The sequence below is a fragment of the Muscardinus avellanarius genome (assembly GCF_963383645.1).
Source record: "Muscardinus avellanarius genome assembly, chromosome: 11".
Lineage (NCBI taxonomy): Eukaryota > Metazoa > Chordata > Mammalia > Rodentia > Gliridae > Muscardinus > Muscardinus avellanarius.
In genome coordinates, this window is record NC_137797.1 from 9,319,038 (window position 1) to 9,334,305 (window position 15,268).

A 15,268-nucleotide genomic window follows, 5' to 3' on the forward strand; every position below is an offset into this window, starting at 1 on the left:
TAAAGACCTGGCCCTCGGACCCTGGGGACATGCAGGGGGCTAGCCCAGTGGAGACAGGAGTTGCCAACAAGGAGAATGGGCGCTAGCAGAGCTCCTACTTCATGTAAACAAGGTGGCATGGCCCTGCTGACCCCGCTGTCTGGTAGAGGCACATGATGGCCTTGAGTCTTTAGATCCTCCCGTCTAGGATTCAGCCCTCGAGGCCAGGACGGAGGCTGCAAGGCCAGAGGCCACGCGGGTCCATGTGCAAACTTGTGCGGGTTGTGGCTTGTGTCTCCACAGCACAGGAGAAGACAGGTGGACATCCACAGATCCTGCCCAGCCCTGTCCTGTGGCTCAGGAAATCACACAGTTGCTGGTTTTGGCAGGGCTGGGACTTGTTTTACCTGTGGAGACAAGGGACACAGGGCAGGGGAGGGTGTAAGTGAGACACTCAGAGCATTAGCTTCCAGCCCCCATCCTGTGCACTGTTCACACCTCAAATTTGGGCCAAGGGTTACCATCTCCCTTCCCAGCTGCCAACATGGAAACCAGGTCAACAATGTTCCCAAGAAAGCAAAAGCAAAGATTATTTCTGCCCGTGGTGGAATCCCCATGGGTTGAGACATCAAGGAGTCTGGCAGCTCCTGACCAAAGTGGGGAGGGGTGAGCAAGGGACTCAATGACTGCACCCAAAGGCTAGATAGAAGTCTTACTGAATGCTTCACCGGTAGCTAACATCAGAGGCAGTCTCAAGCTCTGCTCTCAAAGAGCTATCACAGGCGGCTGTCCCCTTGGGCAATCCTAGGCAGGGCCTCAGTCGCCCAGTGCTGCAGCCAGCAGAGAGCCTGCTCCCAGAGCCCCTCTGCTGCAGAGCGGTGCCTGTCCAGGCACCCTGGCCTCAGCTCCTTCTGTCACCCAGGCCACTGGGTCAGAAGAGAGAGAGCTGTGCCTTGCGGCAGGGTCGGCAGGGTGGCCCACACTGCAGATCGGAGGGTAGATGGGGAGGGGCAGCCCTCCTCCAGGCCCCACAGCCCAGCGCAGCCCAGCACAGCCCGTTTCTCCTCTTCCCCAGGTCTCTGTCTCCACCTCCATTCCCTTCACATCCTGAGACTGTGTGTGGCCAATCCCTGCTCCCTGACCTGCGGAGGCAAGGAAGGAGGGAGGCAGCGAAGTGGACCTGACACCTCTGGCCCTGGAGGCAGCGGGCTGTTGGAGCCAGAGCCCACATCTTCCTGCAGTTCCTGCAGATTCCTCTACACACAAGGCTGGTGGTCTCCCTGGTACTCACACCACTCCCCGTACCACTTCATCTGTAAATGTGACAAAGGGGGCGTCTGCCTCCTCCCCTAGACTGTTAGCCACACAGATACTGAACAGAGCCAGACTCAGAGCCTGGGGGCCACAGTCCTCCTCTCTGTCCCCCAGGCCCCTGCCAGGCCCTGCTCGGGCCCAGGGTCTGCGCTCAGGCTGTCACTCTCCTGTCTGGGGCCGACCGAACTTGCTCTCGTGACCCACTGAAAATCCAGCGGAGCCTCTCCTTGGTGTCACCCAGTCACCTCCTGAGTAGTGCTGAGGGCTCTGACACGGCTCTGATAGTCATTCATTCTGCCGCCCAAGCCCCTCACGGCTGGGACAGACATGTCGCCGCTGCTTCTCCTCAGTGGCTTGTTTTGTTTGTTCGGTCTATTAAGCAGAAGCCTGATTCCTCCTCAGGGAATAAGTGTTTTGGGGGCAGGTATGCAAAATCAGTCTCCAGATCCAGCAGGGGCTGGATGCAGCTCAGGCTGGGGGGACCCTGGGGCTGCAGCTGGGCTCCCCCAGCTCCTCCTGAAGGAGGCTGCTGTCAGCAGCACCCCCTGATCTGCAAGGCCGGAGAAGTCCCCAATCCTCAGCATCCATTCCCATGCCTCTGACAGGGGAACCGGTTCCAGGGAAATTCTTTGTGTTCTGTCTCCCCATCATTTATTGAAAGCCTACCTCGGACCCGCTCCGATTAATGGGGAAGAATGCATGAACCACCGCAAAACATTCCTTACCAAGTATGTGCGGCATGGGTATGGGTGGCCCAAAGAAAGCTCATGAGACATAGTCAGGCTTCACAGAGGAGGTGGCACTGAAATGCACCTGAAAATAGGGGTGCAGAGGGGGAGGAACCAGCTACTGAATGCAGAGGAGTGGTGTGCTGGGAGGGCCAGGGCGGCACAGGCCGGGCATTTGTAATTAGAGCTGGCAGCAAGGTGGGGCAGGATTCGGGGAGCAGGGATGTGGACGGCCACAGCAAGGGCAACGCATCACATCTTCCTGTAGTTTTCAGGGCTCAGCCACCCTTTATCTGGAATGTTCTTTCCCTGAGTCCATATGGCTCTCCCTCCATTCTCTAGGCTACACCCTCAGCCCTATTTTATTTTTTACTTTGAAATAAATTTGCTGAGAGCCTTGCTAAGTTGCTGAGGCTGGCCGTGAACCTGCAATCCTCCTGTCTCCGCCTCCCAAGTCCTGGATTACAGGTGTGCAGTACCATACCCAGCGTCCTGACCACCCTTTATAAAAGGGCCCTTCTCTCCCCTTCCCTCAACTCTACCCAGCATGGCGTGCCTCATGAGAGAAGGACCTGGTTCATCCTGTGGCTGCAGGGGAAGGCGGAGCAGTGCTTGGCCCCAGAGCAGACATGGCACAGGCACGTGTTTACTGAACAAAATGAGCGGAGCAGCAACGGCACAGCGCCGGGGTCTACACAGAGCTGACACCCGCAGGGGCGAGGAGAGCTGCGCTGGGTGGCGGCTGCCTCCCCCTGGACCTCAGCTCCCACACACCAGCTGGGCCTGGCCGGCTCCTCAGGGGCAACACTGAGTTGGGGGCCCCCTCCCTGACGAGCAGCAGTTGGGTAGACGTACCCTGGTACTGGGTCCTCAGGTCCTTGTGAAGCTGAGCCCAGGAAGCATTGCCCTGGCAGCCCATTCCTGAGAGGGACCTGGATTTCCAGGAGCGAGATCCGAAACCTCCAGCCTCCCCTCTGCCCGAGACACAGAGAACCTGAAGATCCCAAACCGGGAGCCCAGAGGTCACAGCGCTACGGAGCCAGACCGTGCTGCCTACAGGGTGGCCGCCCACACACGAGTGGGAGGACCCAGGAGACTTCTGGAAAGGTGTGGCCACTGCGATCTCAGAGTCTTTGAGGAGAAAAGTTCCCCTTCCTCTCAGCTGGTCAGACACCAGCAGGAAGGGTCCAGCCTACACTCAGGCTTCTGCTCTTCCGGAATGGTCTTGGGGATTGAACCCAGGAGCATTTTGCGTCCAAGCTATATCCCCAGATATTTTTATTTTTATTTATTGTTGTTTTTTCAGGTCTGGGGGTGGAACCCAGGGCATTTGACCTCCGCGCTACACCCCTGCCCTATTTTTTATTCTTTATTTGGAAACAGGGTCTCACTGAGTTGCAGAGGGCCTCACTAAGTAGCTAAGGCTGTTCGTGAACCTCGATCCTCTGGTCTCAGCCCCCCGAATGCTGGGATTACAACTGTGTGCCACCACGCTCAGCATTTTTTTTTTTTTTTTTTTTTTGGTGGTACTAGAACCCAGGGGCTTTCCACTTCCGGGCTATACTCCCAGACCTATTTTATATTTTATTTGGAAACAGGGTTTCACTAAGTTGCTGAGAGCCTCACTGATGAGCTGAGGCTGGCTTCGAACCTGTGCGATCCTCCTGTCTCAGCCTCTCAAGCAAGTGCTGGTATTACAAGCATGTGCCACCATGCCCGGCTCTTTATTTTTATTTTGAAACAGAGTCTTGCTAAGTTTTTGAGGGTCTTGCTAAGTTGCTGAGGCTGGCTTTGAATCTGTGACCCTCCTGTCTCACCCTGCCAAGTACTGGGATTATAGGTGTGCACCACCATGCTAAGCATAAGTTTAAGAAGTTGGCTATTTCCCTGCCAACCTGGCAGGGCTGGTTTCAGGTGTAGCAGCAGGGCCTCCTCTTCCAACCTGGCAGTTCCCACAGGGAAGAACATCACCTGAGTCTCTTATCCTCTGTAAAACTAAGTTGTGTGCTGGTCTGAGAACTCTAGATTGGAGAACTACCTGGAAAAAGCAGCACGATTGATTAAAATGTAGGTTCCTGAGCCCAGCCTAGCAGGACAGATTCTATTCACGGCATTTACTTACTCGTTTTGAGGCTCTCCCTTGGCTGCTGTTCCCTGAAGCTGGGGAATCTCTGCCCCTGACAGCCTGTCCTGAGCTCCTGGGTGGGCTCAGGCGCCGGCTGGAGGGAGGCCACCAGCTCACCTGAGCTCAGGAGTGGAGGTCTGGCTGGGCGAAAAGGTGAAAAGGAAAATATTCCAGGCTTCCACCACTAGAGGGAGCTGTGAGCCTTCAAACCACTAGGCTGCCCTTCTCTCCCCAGCCCCAGAGGAAGCAATTTCCCTGAGGTTCTCCCAAGGGCCACACCTGGGTTTGCAAAAATTTGCATGCTGTTTGACAACTATATACTTCTTATCAAGCAATTTCACAGGCTGTCAGCTCTTTGCTTTTTCTATCTTTCTCTCTTTCACCCACCCTGTCACCAACCCGCATTCTCCCTTGACAAGAGGCTGCAGAGACAGGACAGAGTCAAGATCAACACAAATGGAACTCAGGACCCCTCCCCGCTTCCCCCTGCTCTTCTAGAAGAGGACTCAGCCTCAGGGAGGGAGGCTCCCTGAGGAGTCCAGGACTTGGTGTGTGTGTGGTGGGGGGTTAGTGTGTCGTGAGCTGAGAGCCATGCTGTGGTGGTTCTGATATGGCTTCCAGTATTCCCTTGCGGGAAGGGGACTCCTTTTGGATAGGGCCCTAGGAAGAAGCTACAGTGATTTCCTCTCCAACCATAGCTCTAGGGTCCTGGGGCTACCAGTTCCCACCTTGGACCATGCTGCTGGGATCTGCTCCCTAACACGGGTGCTGCAGGCTGCCACATGGCAGCTGCCTAAGGAGGGGCACTGACAGACCAGCGTTTGGGAGGCAGAGGCTGCTGGGGAGGCCCAGCAGGAGGAGCCCCTGCTTCTCACCTCTGCCTTTGAGGAAGAAAGACCCAGGTGGGAGGTCGGAATCGGCAGCAACTGTGCTGGATGCAGCCTCTGCGTATCTTCCCAAGGATGGGGGAGAAAGTCTCAGGGCATTCCTGGACCTTCCTCACTTCTCCTGTCCTCTCTGCTCTCCCTGCCTGGGTGTCAGGCAGGAGAGATGTTGGGAGAGGGGCCTCCCAAGGGTGCAGTCACGGACCGGGGTCTGCTGGACCGGCATTCTGTGCTAATGCTCAGAGACAGCAGCCATGGCAGAGTCCGCCCAAGTCACCCAAGCAGGGGAACCCAGGCTGAGCATCACTGGAGGTGGTGGGGAAGGGACAAGACAATGGGCCTTGTGTTTCTATGGAAACAGCATCTCAGGGTGAGGGGCCAGGGGAAGAGAAAGCTTCCACCGCACTTCCAGTCAGAACTTGGGAAACAGTCCCTTTGTGGCTGTGCGTGTCCCCTCCCCTTTCCTGCCAGGTGTTCACCATGGCAACCCGCCTTCCAACAAGAGGTGCAGAGCTGCGGTAGCATCTGGTGTTGGGGAGTCAGGGAGCCCAGGGGGAACGGGCTGCCTCTCTCCTGACAGGATGTGGGGCTGAGTCCCGGGCTGAGGCCACTTCCTGTGCCCAGGGAACACTTACTGCGCCTCTCCCAGCCTCCACCTGCCTCCTCCAGGTTTGGGACACTGTCTTAGGGGTGAAGTGAGAGAGTACCTCCGCTGGGCCTGCTATGGCCTGGATCTAGAATGTTTCCCCCGGAAAATCTTGCATATCAGCAATGCAAAAATGTTCAGAGGAGAAATAATCGAATCAGGGCTCTAATGTCATCAGTGGATAAGTCCACTGCTGGATTAATACTCTGAATGGACTTCCTGGGTGCTGACTGTAGGCAGGCAGTGTGTGGCTAGGGGAGGTGGGTCACTGTGGTTGTGGCCTCGGGGGCTCTATCTGTCCCTGGTTCCTTTCTCTGGCTCCCTCTGCTTCCTGGACACCATGAGGCGAGAGTGGTTTTTCCCCTGCCAAGCCCCGCTGCCAATCTATTTCTGTCTTGAAGCCAGCCAGTCGTGGACTGACCTATGAAACCACAAACCCCAAATAAACCTTTTTTTTTTTAAATCTAAGATGTTAGGTATTTTATTCACACTGATGAAAAAGCTGACTACTAGGGGCCTGTCTGTGGAGCTGCTTGGGACACGCTTCCAGGCAACAGGGCAGCGGGAAGGCCCTCGCGTTCCCACAGAACCCAGGCCACAGAGAGGCCCAGGCCTGCTCTAACTCTAAGAAGCAAATCAACTGAGGAGCCCAGCGGGCTGTCAGGCTTGACCACAGGTGCTGGGAAGCAGCAGAGGGGAAGTGGCGGTGTCCCTACCTCCCAGTCACTCGGTCAGGTTAAAGCTGAGGCTGTGGGGGTGCCTGAGTCCTGGGGGTCCTTGGGCTACTCAGGACAAGGCCTCAGCCTTTCTTTACATACGTGGCCAGCCCAAGAGCTGCAGAGCCCTACAGCTGTGGAGGGAGAAAAATCCAACACAGAAATCCTGACTCAAGGATGCCTGGCTGTCCCCAGAAGCCTCCTAAAAGGTCACAAGAGAGACCGCCCCAGAGAAAGACAGAAGGGCCAGGGCCTCAAGGGGCTACCAGAGAGATGGCTGGAAAGATGCCACAGCACGTCCCCAAGCTCTCCCAGAAGGCAGAGGGCAAACCCGCTCTGCAAACAGACCTGGGAAAAACAAGTCAAACTACTTGCAGTAGAAGCAGGATGCTGGGCGAGGCACTGACGGGCGTAGGGGAGGGTGGGTGTATCTGACCAATGGGTGTACCTGACCTGCCCGCTAGCTGGGCCACATCCCTGTTTCTTTACTTAGAGAAGAGAGACTTGCTATGCTTCCTCTGATTGCCTGACTGGCGGCAAGTCATCTGAATGCCATCTAGCTGGCGTGCCAACAACGCTCAGGCTGCTCCATGTCCACCCTGAGCTGAGCACCGGGCGGGACACGCACCACTCTCCCCTCTCCAAGAGGAAGCCGAAACTCAGGACTGCAGCGACGTGCCTGGGGACACCAGGCAGGGAAGGCCGGAGGGGATGGGAGTGAGGACCTCCTGACCTGATGAGTTTTTGTTCACTCCTGCCGGCAGGCTCCCCCCTGGCAGACAGAAGCCATGGTCTTCCTAGGGGCCAGAGGTGGCACCATGGGCAGGGAGGCCCCGGGCCCCAGGGGAGAGGGCTCACCTGGGGTGTTGGCGCTGGAATCCTCGTTGGGCCTCTTCCCCAGCACTTCAGTGAAGGTCTCGGTGGAGATGGAGTGGCCCATGCCGTTGGGTGCTGCAGGCCTCTTGGCCCGTCGACTGAAGAGCCTGCTGCCGCCAAAGCGCCTGCCCTCCTTGGCCGGGGCGGCCCCCCCATTGGCAGTCTCTCCCTTGCCATTCTGGGTAACTGCCTCTCGGGAATTGGGCCTCAGGTCTATGTGCACATGAGAGACCATCCTGCCATCCTTCCGGCTCTGCTCTCCCAAGGGAATGGGCTCCACGGGGGGCAGCACCTGCTGTATCGTGACCAGGTCATTCAGGAAGCTCTCCAGGCGCCGGGCCGACTCGCCACCACCGCTGCCCTCCTCCTGCCCGTCTGGGTGGCCGCCAGCCTCCCGCTGTTGCCGGGCGGCCCAGCGCATCATCTCGCCGGGTGGGTGGCGGCTGCCCGTCACCAAGGCGTACTTGGGGTTGATCAGCTTGCGAGCCACTGTGGAGGAGGAGTTGGGGCCAAATCTGCCTGCGCCTCCTGCCAGGCCCAGCAGCTGGAACAAGTTCACTTCCTCGGAGATGGCGTACAGCTCCCGGAACTCCACGTCGAATGGCTCCACGTTCTGCCCCGTCAGGAGGAGGAGAAGGTTCCTGTCCACGTAGGAAGAGCTCCAGGTGAATCTGGGGACAGAGGAGCAGACAAATGTGCCTGGGCCTCTCCCGTGCTCTGACAGCAGCCACCTCAGTTCCCTGTGACTCTGCCTCAATCTGCCCCACCTCTGTGGCCAGACAAGACACATCGGCCTCACCCTGGACCTCTCTACCCCTACCTGCCCCAATTCTCCTCTCCCCAGGTGCTGGCTCAAGTGCAGAAGGTGGGAAGAAGACACAGGCAATGGATGTGAGAAGTCAGGTCTGAACTCAAAGCTGGCTTCTACCCGTGAGTTCCCTGGACAGAAGGACCTAAGACAGAATGTCATAGGGCGACTTTACTCAGAGAGTGGTTGTCAGGCTCAGACACAATAACTTTTATTTTATTTTATTTTTGTAGGTCTGGGGATGGAACCCAGGGGCATTCAACCTCCGAGCTACACCCCCTGCCCTATTTTTTATTCTTTATTTTGAAACTGAGTCTTACTGAGTTACCGAGGGCCTCACTAAGTAGTTGAGGCTGTCCGCAAACCGCGATCCTCCAGGTCTCAGCCTCCCGAATGCTGGGATTACAAGCGTGCGCCACCATGCCCAGCTATGCAATAACTTTTCTATAAAACATTTAGCTCAGTACCTGGTACAAACACATGTTTAATGTATAATACCTGAGCTGCCACTATGGTTAACATTGTTCCATTCCTTATTGGTTCTTTGAGTTTTCAGAGTACTTAGTGTCTGTAAAGAAACCCATACTCTAACCTCAAAAGAGGACTGAGACATTTATTAGTAGTTTCGTGTGCTCAGGTCTCTTCTCACCTAGCTTTGACGTGAGGCAGAGGACAGAGGCTGCACACGTGAGGTCTCTGTCGTTGCTGGCAAGTTCCTTTTAAAGTAAAGTTCTGGAGGCACCCTTCCATGCCGCACCCTCATGTTGCTTTCCTAGATCCTGTCCATTCTGCTTTTCACTTGTCTCACCTAATGACTAGTTTTCAAGCACAACTGGTTGCTGCGGACCATGAAAACCAGGCAGTGCTTAATGCCCACTAAGAATTGACCTTTTTTCTGGAATATTCTATCAACCAGAAAGTTTGAGGGAAGACACTGGGCAGAAGGCTGTTTGCCATGGAGCTGATGATTCCTCTTAAAACCCGTGACCGTGGAAGTTCCAGTCTAGCACCTTCCAGAACAGTTACCTGGAACAAAAGCCTCCTGGGCTCTCCTCTGACCTGGCTTAACTCACCTGTAGGACCCAGTGGCTACTTTGTCGCCGTCCACCATCAGGAACCTTGATGACAGAGTCCCCTTGATCTTCCCCATGGGCATGTAGAAGCCGACGCCTGTCACACAGCGGACTCGGATGTTCTGTAGAGAAGAGGGGAAGGCACTGTCACCCTGTGTGGGGAGGGCTACAGGCTCTGCTCAGGTACAGGTGGAGCCCCCCTGGCCATGCCCCCAGCCCTGGCTCCCGTCTTCACCCGATTCTCTGCTTTACATACAGAATCCCATTCGGAGAGCAGGAAGAAGTCACCCAATCTCGCTTTGGGCATGGACAGGCCCAAGGGGTTACCTGACGGTTCCCAAAGTTCCCTGGAAGAGACCCACAACCCCAGTACTGAGCTAGACAGCAAAGCCAGTGATTCTGCAAGCTGATCCACCCCAGAGCGGGCCAGAACTGCCTTGGGGTAAAACGAGCTAGGCATGTAATTTAGCGGTTATCAATTCATGAGGCAAGGCTTTAGATAGTCAGAAAAGGGCTGAGATCTTGAACTTCACCCGCGCCCCTGAACAGGGATAGAGGCGGAGGGACGAGCCAGGGGAAGGCGCTCACCTCCTGCCCACCCTTGTGATGCAACTTACCCGGATTCGGAAGTCAGCAAGCTCCAGGCCCTGACACATCTCCAGGAAAGCCTTCACTCCTGCCTCGTCCAGGATGATGTACACTGGGACCCGGCGCTTAGAGGCAGCATCCACGATGTCTTGGAAAATGTCACCATCGGTGAAGAGGTCCATGACCACAGCGATGACCTGGACAGGGAGGGGCGAGGCCTGCAGTGACTGCACGCCTGTGGAGGCGCACCACGCAGAGGACCAGATGCACGGGGGCAACTAGAGGCTTAGAGTCAAAAAGCCACCTGCACCAGCTCCTGGATTCTCCAGGCCCCCACTCATCTCTGACCACATCTGGGCCCAGGAGAGGGACCCAAGGGTGCAAGCCCTGCTGCTCCTACTTCATCCTGGACACGTCTCCCCAACTGGGGATTTCAAGCAGATCTTCAGAAGCCGCATCAGGGTAGAGCCCGGAGGCTGAGAGCAGTTGCTTCTGCTGCCCCAAGGAAATGAGGCTCAAGGAGGCACATCACCGAGGTGCAAGGGATGGGCTGGCTTCCATCAGCCTCAGATCTGCTGGAACATCACTTTCTCAGCAGGCCTGGGCGCCCTGATCTCCTCGCAGCTGTGCAAAGCCCTGTGCTTCCCCCAGCGCGATCCGGGCAGAGCTCCAGTTGGTTCAGATGTCCCTGGCATCTGGTGTCCAGCCCTTCCCACCCATCCTCAGAGCAAGGTCACTGCGCAGGACCCTTTCCTTGCAAAAGTCAGTCCCGAGAGGCCTTTTGCAGCCTTCCTAACCTCAGCTGCTTCCATTTGCCTGCACAAACTACTCTCAGCTGCAAGGGTTTTCTAGTTTGACCCCGAATACTGTGCACATGATGAGAGGAAAGGGCCAGACCTGGGGTCAGAGAGAGCTGGTGTCCGACTTGGACCGACCACTTTCTGCTTATGTAACCTTAGGTAAGACGCTTGACCTCAGCCAGCCTCTGTTTCTTCGTCCGCAAGGTGGGGGCACCCTGTACTTTACACATGTGCTGTGAGGATGAGGCACAACTGCAAAGCATCAAACAGGATGTCTGCTATGTAGTAAGCCTTGGGTAAACAGTTTGTGGTACAGTCGAGGAAGTCCATTTGCCGCCGTAAGGAAAGCGCAGCCTTTGCAGACAGGCCTGGCTCCTCACTGCCCCAGCCTCCTTGGCAGGAAAATGGAGCCAATAATAGCACCTAATTCGAAGGGTTGTTGAAAGAACTTAGTGAGATAAACTGTGAACTTAGTGAGATAAACGGTGCCTGGCACGCGGCATGCTCAGTAAGGCCTCGTCACTGGCACTAGTGCTGTCAGCGTTGCCATCACCTCCACACACAGGCCTGCGACTCCCCCTGCCTCTGCAGCTCCACCCTCCTTCAGACAGCAGCACTTGCTTTCTGTAGCCCTTGTTTGCCAGTCAACCATTAACACAAGTGGAATGATCACTGAGCCCTGCAGGCAGAGCAAGGATCTAAGGGCAGCCACAATCGCCGGCTTCCGGGCCCAGTCTGGAGGATGCTAGGACAGTTGTCCAACAGAACTATGGCAAAAGGTAAGTAGGACGAACGCCTTGAGAGCTGCACCTGTGACATGTGGTGAGGGATGGAAGGAGGAGAGAGAACAAGAACAGCCTCACAAGGAGGAATGGGCTGCCTTTGGGCGCTGTGAGAAGGGGCGGGGAGACAACTGAGAGGGAGGCTGGCTGGGCCGCTGTGAGCGGCCATGGGGCTGTGCCTGTCGGAGGAAGGGACCCCTCTCTCCGATCTGCACACAGATGCCACGTAGACTCGCAGGGACCTTTGAGGTGGGCATTTCAGGTACCCGGCACAGCATCCACAGGACACTGTGATGGCTCATTTATTTATTTTATTTATTTATTTATTTGTGTGTGTGGTGCTGGGGATTGAACCGAGGGTAATTCCACCTCTGAACTACACCCACAGCTTGCTTGCTTGCTTGCTTTCTTTCTTTCTTTCTTTCTTTCTGGCACTGGAGATTGAACCCAGGAGCATTCTACCTCAGAACTACACCCCCAGCCATATTTCTTTTTAAGTGTTTATTTTGAAACAGGGTCTTGATAAGTTGTGGAGGGCCTAAGTAGCTGAGGCTGGCTGCAGACCTGTGATCCTCCTGTCTCAGCCTCCCAAGTACTGGGATTACAAGTGTGCACCACCACACTGGGCTACTTTTTATCTTGAAACAGGGTCTCACTAATTACTGAGGGCCTCACTAAGTTGCTGAGGCTGGTCTTGAACCAGTGATCCTCCTGTCTTAGCCTCCCAAATACATACCACCGTGCCCAGCTAGTGATGGATAATTTTATATGTTAACTTGGCTGGGCCACAGTCTCCTGACATTTGGCAAAATGTTATTTTGGATGTTTCTATGAAAGTGTGATTTAGATGAGATTAACACTAAGACAGTAGGTTCAAATAAAGCAGATTCCTTGCCATTGTGTGGGTGGGCCTCTTCCAATCAGTTGAAGGCTTTCTAAGAACAAATACCAACCTGAGCAGACAGCCTCAGCCTTTGGGCTCCAACTGTAAGTCTTCCCTGGGCCTCCAGCCTGCAGCCTGCCCTGGGATGCTGGGTCTGCATCTCCACAAGTCTATGAGCCAGTTCCTTAAAAGCTCACTCTCGCATCCTTCCTCCCCATATCTATCTCTATCTCTCTCTCTCTCTCTCTCTCTCTCTCTCTCTCTCTCTCTTTCTCTCTCTCTCTCTCTCTCTCTACACACACACACACACACACACACACACACACACACACACACACTTGGGTTCTGTTTCTCTGGAGAAGCCTGAGTAATACAGGCACGAGGATGGGAATTAACGTGTACTAAACACTTTCAGTGCACCTTACAGTAAAGTACTTAAGAGTTCCTAAGTGCTCCTGCGTTTTAAGTACACTTTCTAATTTGATTCTCCAGCTACTCTACAAGGAATGATTGTTATTCCCATTTTTTACAACTGAGGAGGTAGACACAGAGGGACGGCCCTGTGCCCAAGGTTGTCCAGCGAGCAGCGCGTGGCAGAGCAAGAAGCTCAGCTCCTCTGGCCCCACAGCCTGCGTTGCACTGCTTCACAGAGGTGGGACTGCTGCAGGGCATTTTAGAACAGCTCAAAAACTTGTTTTGAAGCTGAGCATGGTGGCGCAGGCCTGTAATCCTATCACTTGAGAGGCCAAAACAGGAAGATTACAGGTTTAAGACCAGCATGTAGTAACTTACGTGAAACCCTGTTTCAAAATAAAAAATAAGCTGGGCGTTGTGGCACATGCCTGTAATCCCAGTACTTGGGAGGCTGAGATAGGAGGATTGCAGTTTCGAGATCAGCCTCAGCAAATTAGTGAAACTCACAGCAACCTAGGGAGAGCCTGTTTCAAAGCAAAAAATAAAAAGGGCTGGGGTATAACTAAGAGGTAGAACATTCCTGGGTTCTATCCTCAGTAACACACACACACACACACACACACACACACACACACACACACACACTTCAAACTAAAAAAATAAGCCAGGCATGGTGGTGTATGCCTGTCATACCAGAACTTGGGAGGCTGAGAGGCTGAGACAGGAGGACTGCAGGTTCAAGATCAGCCTCAGCAACTCAGTGAGGCCCTCTGCAACTTTATGTAGAATGGGGTAGACTCATGACTTGATGGGGAAAGGATGCTATTTAATAGAGGTCATTGGGAAAACTGGCTTACTTTACAAAGAAAACTAAAGGTGGACCTATTCCTCACATCATATATAAAGGCGAATTTCAGTTAGCCTAAATACCTAAGTGTAAAAGATAAAACTAAAAAGAAAATTCATAAAATGTAGGAAAGTATCTTCCTAATACAGGATAAGAAAGAATTTAAGGTTACAAAAGCACAAACCATAAGGCAAATAAGGTAAAATTAAATAGATGTATTTGAAAAATTAGGGATTTTCTGTACAAATAAAGATGCACTAGACAGAGGTAACTGATGAATGGTGGGGGTGCACTGTATACAACCAAAAGGAATTAGTAATATACATACAATTTCATAAGCCAGCAAGAAAGACAAGAAACTAATTAGAAAAATGGGCAAAGGATATGAATAGGTGATTTCCCAGGAAGAGATACCTGAGTGGCTGATAAGTATATAAAGAGCAGATCTTAGGCTGAGCGTGGTGGCGCACGCTTGTAATCCCCGCTCTTGGGAGGCTGAGACAGGAGTATTGCACAGGTTTTAAGCCAGCCTCAGCTACTGAGTGAGGCTCTCAGCAACTTAGTGAGACCCTGTTTCCAAATAAAGTATATATACATTAAAAAAAAAAAGGTCTGGGAGTATAGCCCAGAGGTAGAAAAGCCCCTGGGTTTCACCCCCAGTACCACACACACACACACAAAAAAGCAGATCTTGCTAGTAATCAGAAAACCCAAAACTCATTACTGAGAGGAAGGGAGACTGCTTTACAACAATGAGATTAACTAAAAAATCAGAAAGTCAGGTAATCCTAAATGTTGGCTGTGGAGCAGGGGGAACTGTCACTCACTGCTGGTGGAAGAGGGCCCTTGTTACCTAGAGTAACAAGCAGAACATACTGGATTTAAATTTGTGCATAGCTATAAGCCAGGAAAGCGCCCTTGGCCATGCATCCCAGAGAACCTCCTGGATCTTGGCACAGGTGTGTGAGGGGCGGGAGCCAAGACGCTCACTACCACTCTCTTTGGGACGGCAAGGAGTAGACAACAATTTAGACGGTCTCCTTGAGAAGATGGGGAAGGAAAATGTGAGGTGTGTAATAAGGTGTTTTATGGCAGAGAGAAGACATGAACTAGCTCCATTGCAGTAACTCAGATAGTTGTTTGTTTTGTTTTAGTTTTTTTGGGTGTTTTTTTTTTTTTTTTTTGGTGGTACTGGGGTTCCTGGAAACCCTTCTACTTTCGGGCTAAACTCTCAGACCTATTTTATACTTTTAAAATTTAGAAACAGGGTCTCTTAAGCCAGCGGGACTGGCTTCGAACCTGCGCAATCCTCCTGTCTCCGCCTCCCAAGCACGGGGATTACAAACCTGTGCCACCATGCCCGGCCATTTTTTTTTTTTTTTTTAATGGATAGTTCAATTGAAAATGTTAGAGAATGCCGGGCGTGGTAGCGCACCCTTGTAATCCCAGCTCTTGGGAGGCTGAGACAAGAGGATCGTGCAGAGAACCAGTTTCCAAATAAAATATAAAATAGGTCTGGGAGTGTAGCCCGGAGGTGGAAGGCCCCTGGGTTCCATCCCCAGTACCACACACACACACACACACACACACACACACACACACACAAAGTTAGACAATGAGATCTCTGGCCTAATACTATTTATGTAAAACAGGTTTTCACCACTAGAATAATACTGCATCCTTTTCAAGGATACAAACACACCCAAGGACATTTACTAAATACCCCAGGGTTGCTGCCTACAGAGGAAAGGGATGAAAGTACCAAGGGAAAACAAGAGAGGTCCTTCCATGGACTCTGATGGCAG

The 15,268-nt window shown here is 53.4% G+C and overlaps 1 protein-coding gene across 1 annotated transcript in view; it reads right to left on the reverse strand.

Moving 5' to 3' along the window:
• Nucleotides 1-336: 336 nt before the first annotated feature.
• Nucleotides 337-15,268, reverse strand: part of FAM83F (family with sequence similarity 83 member F) — a gene marked incomplete at both ends in the record, with an annotated part of 31,748 nt that continues 16,816 nt past the window's right edge. Inside the window, 4 exons of the mRNA XM_080705058.1 lie at nt 337-386; nt 7,251-7,939; nt 9,150-9,271; nt 9,767-9,934. Of these exons, the coding sequence (XP_080561184.1) occupies nt 337-386; nt 7,251-7,939; nt 9,150-9,271; nt 9,767-9,934 (1,029 nt within the window). The remainder of the gene's footprint in view (nt 387-7,250; nt 7,940-9,149; nt 9,272-9,766; nt 9,935-15,268) is intronic.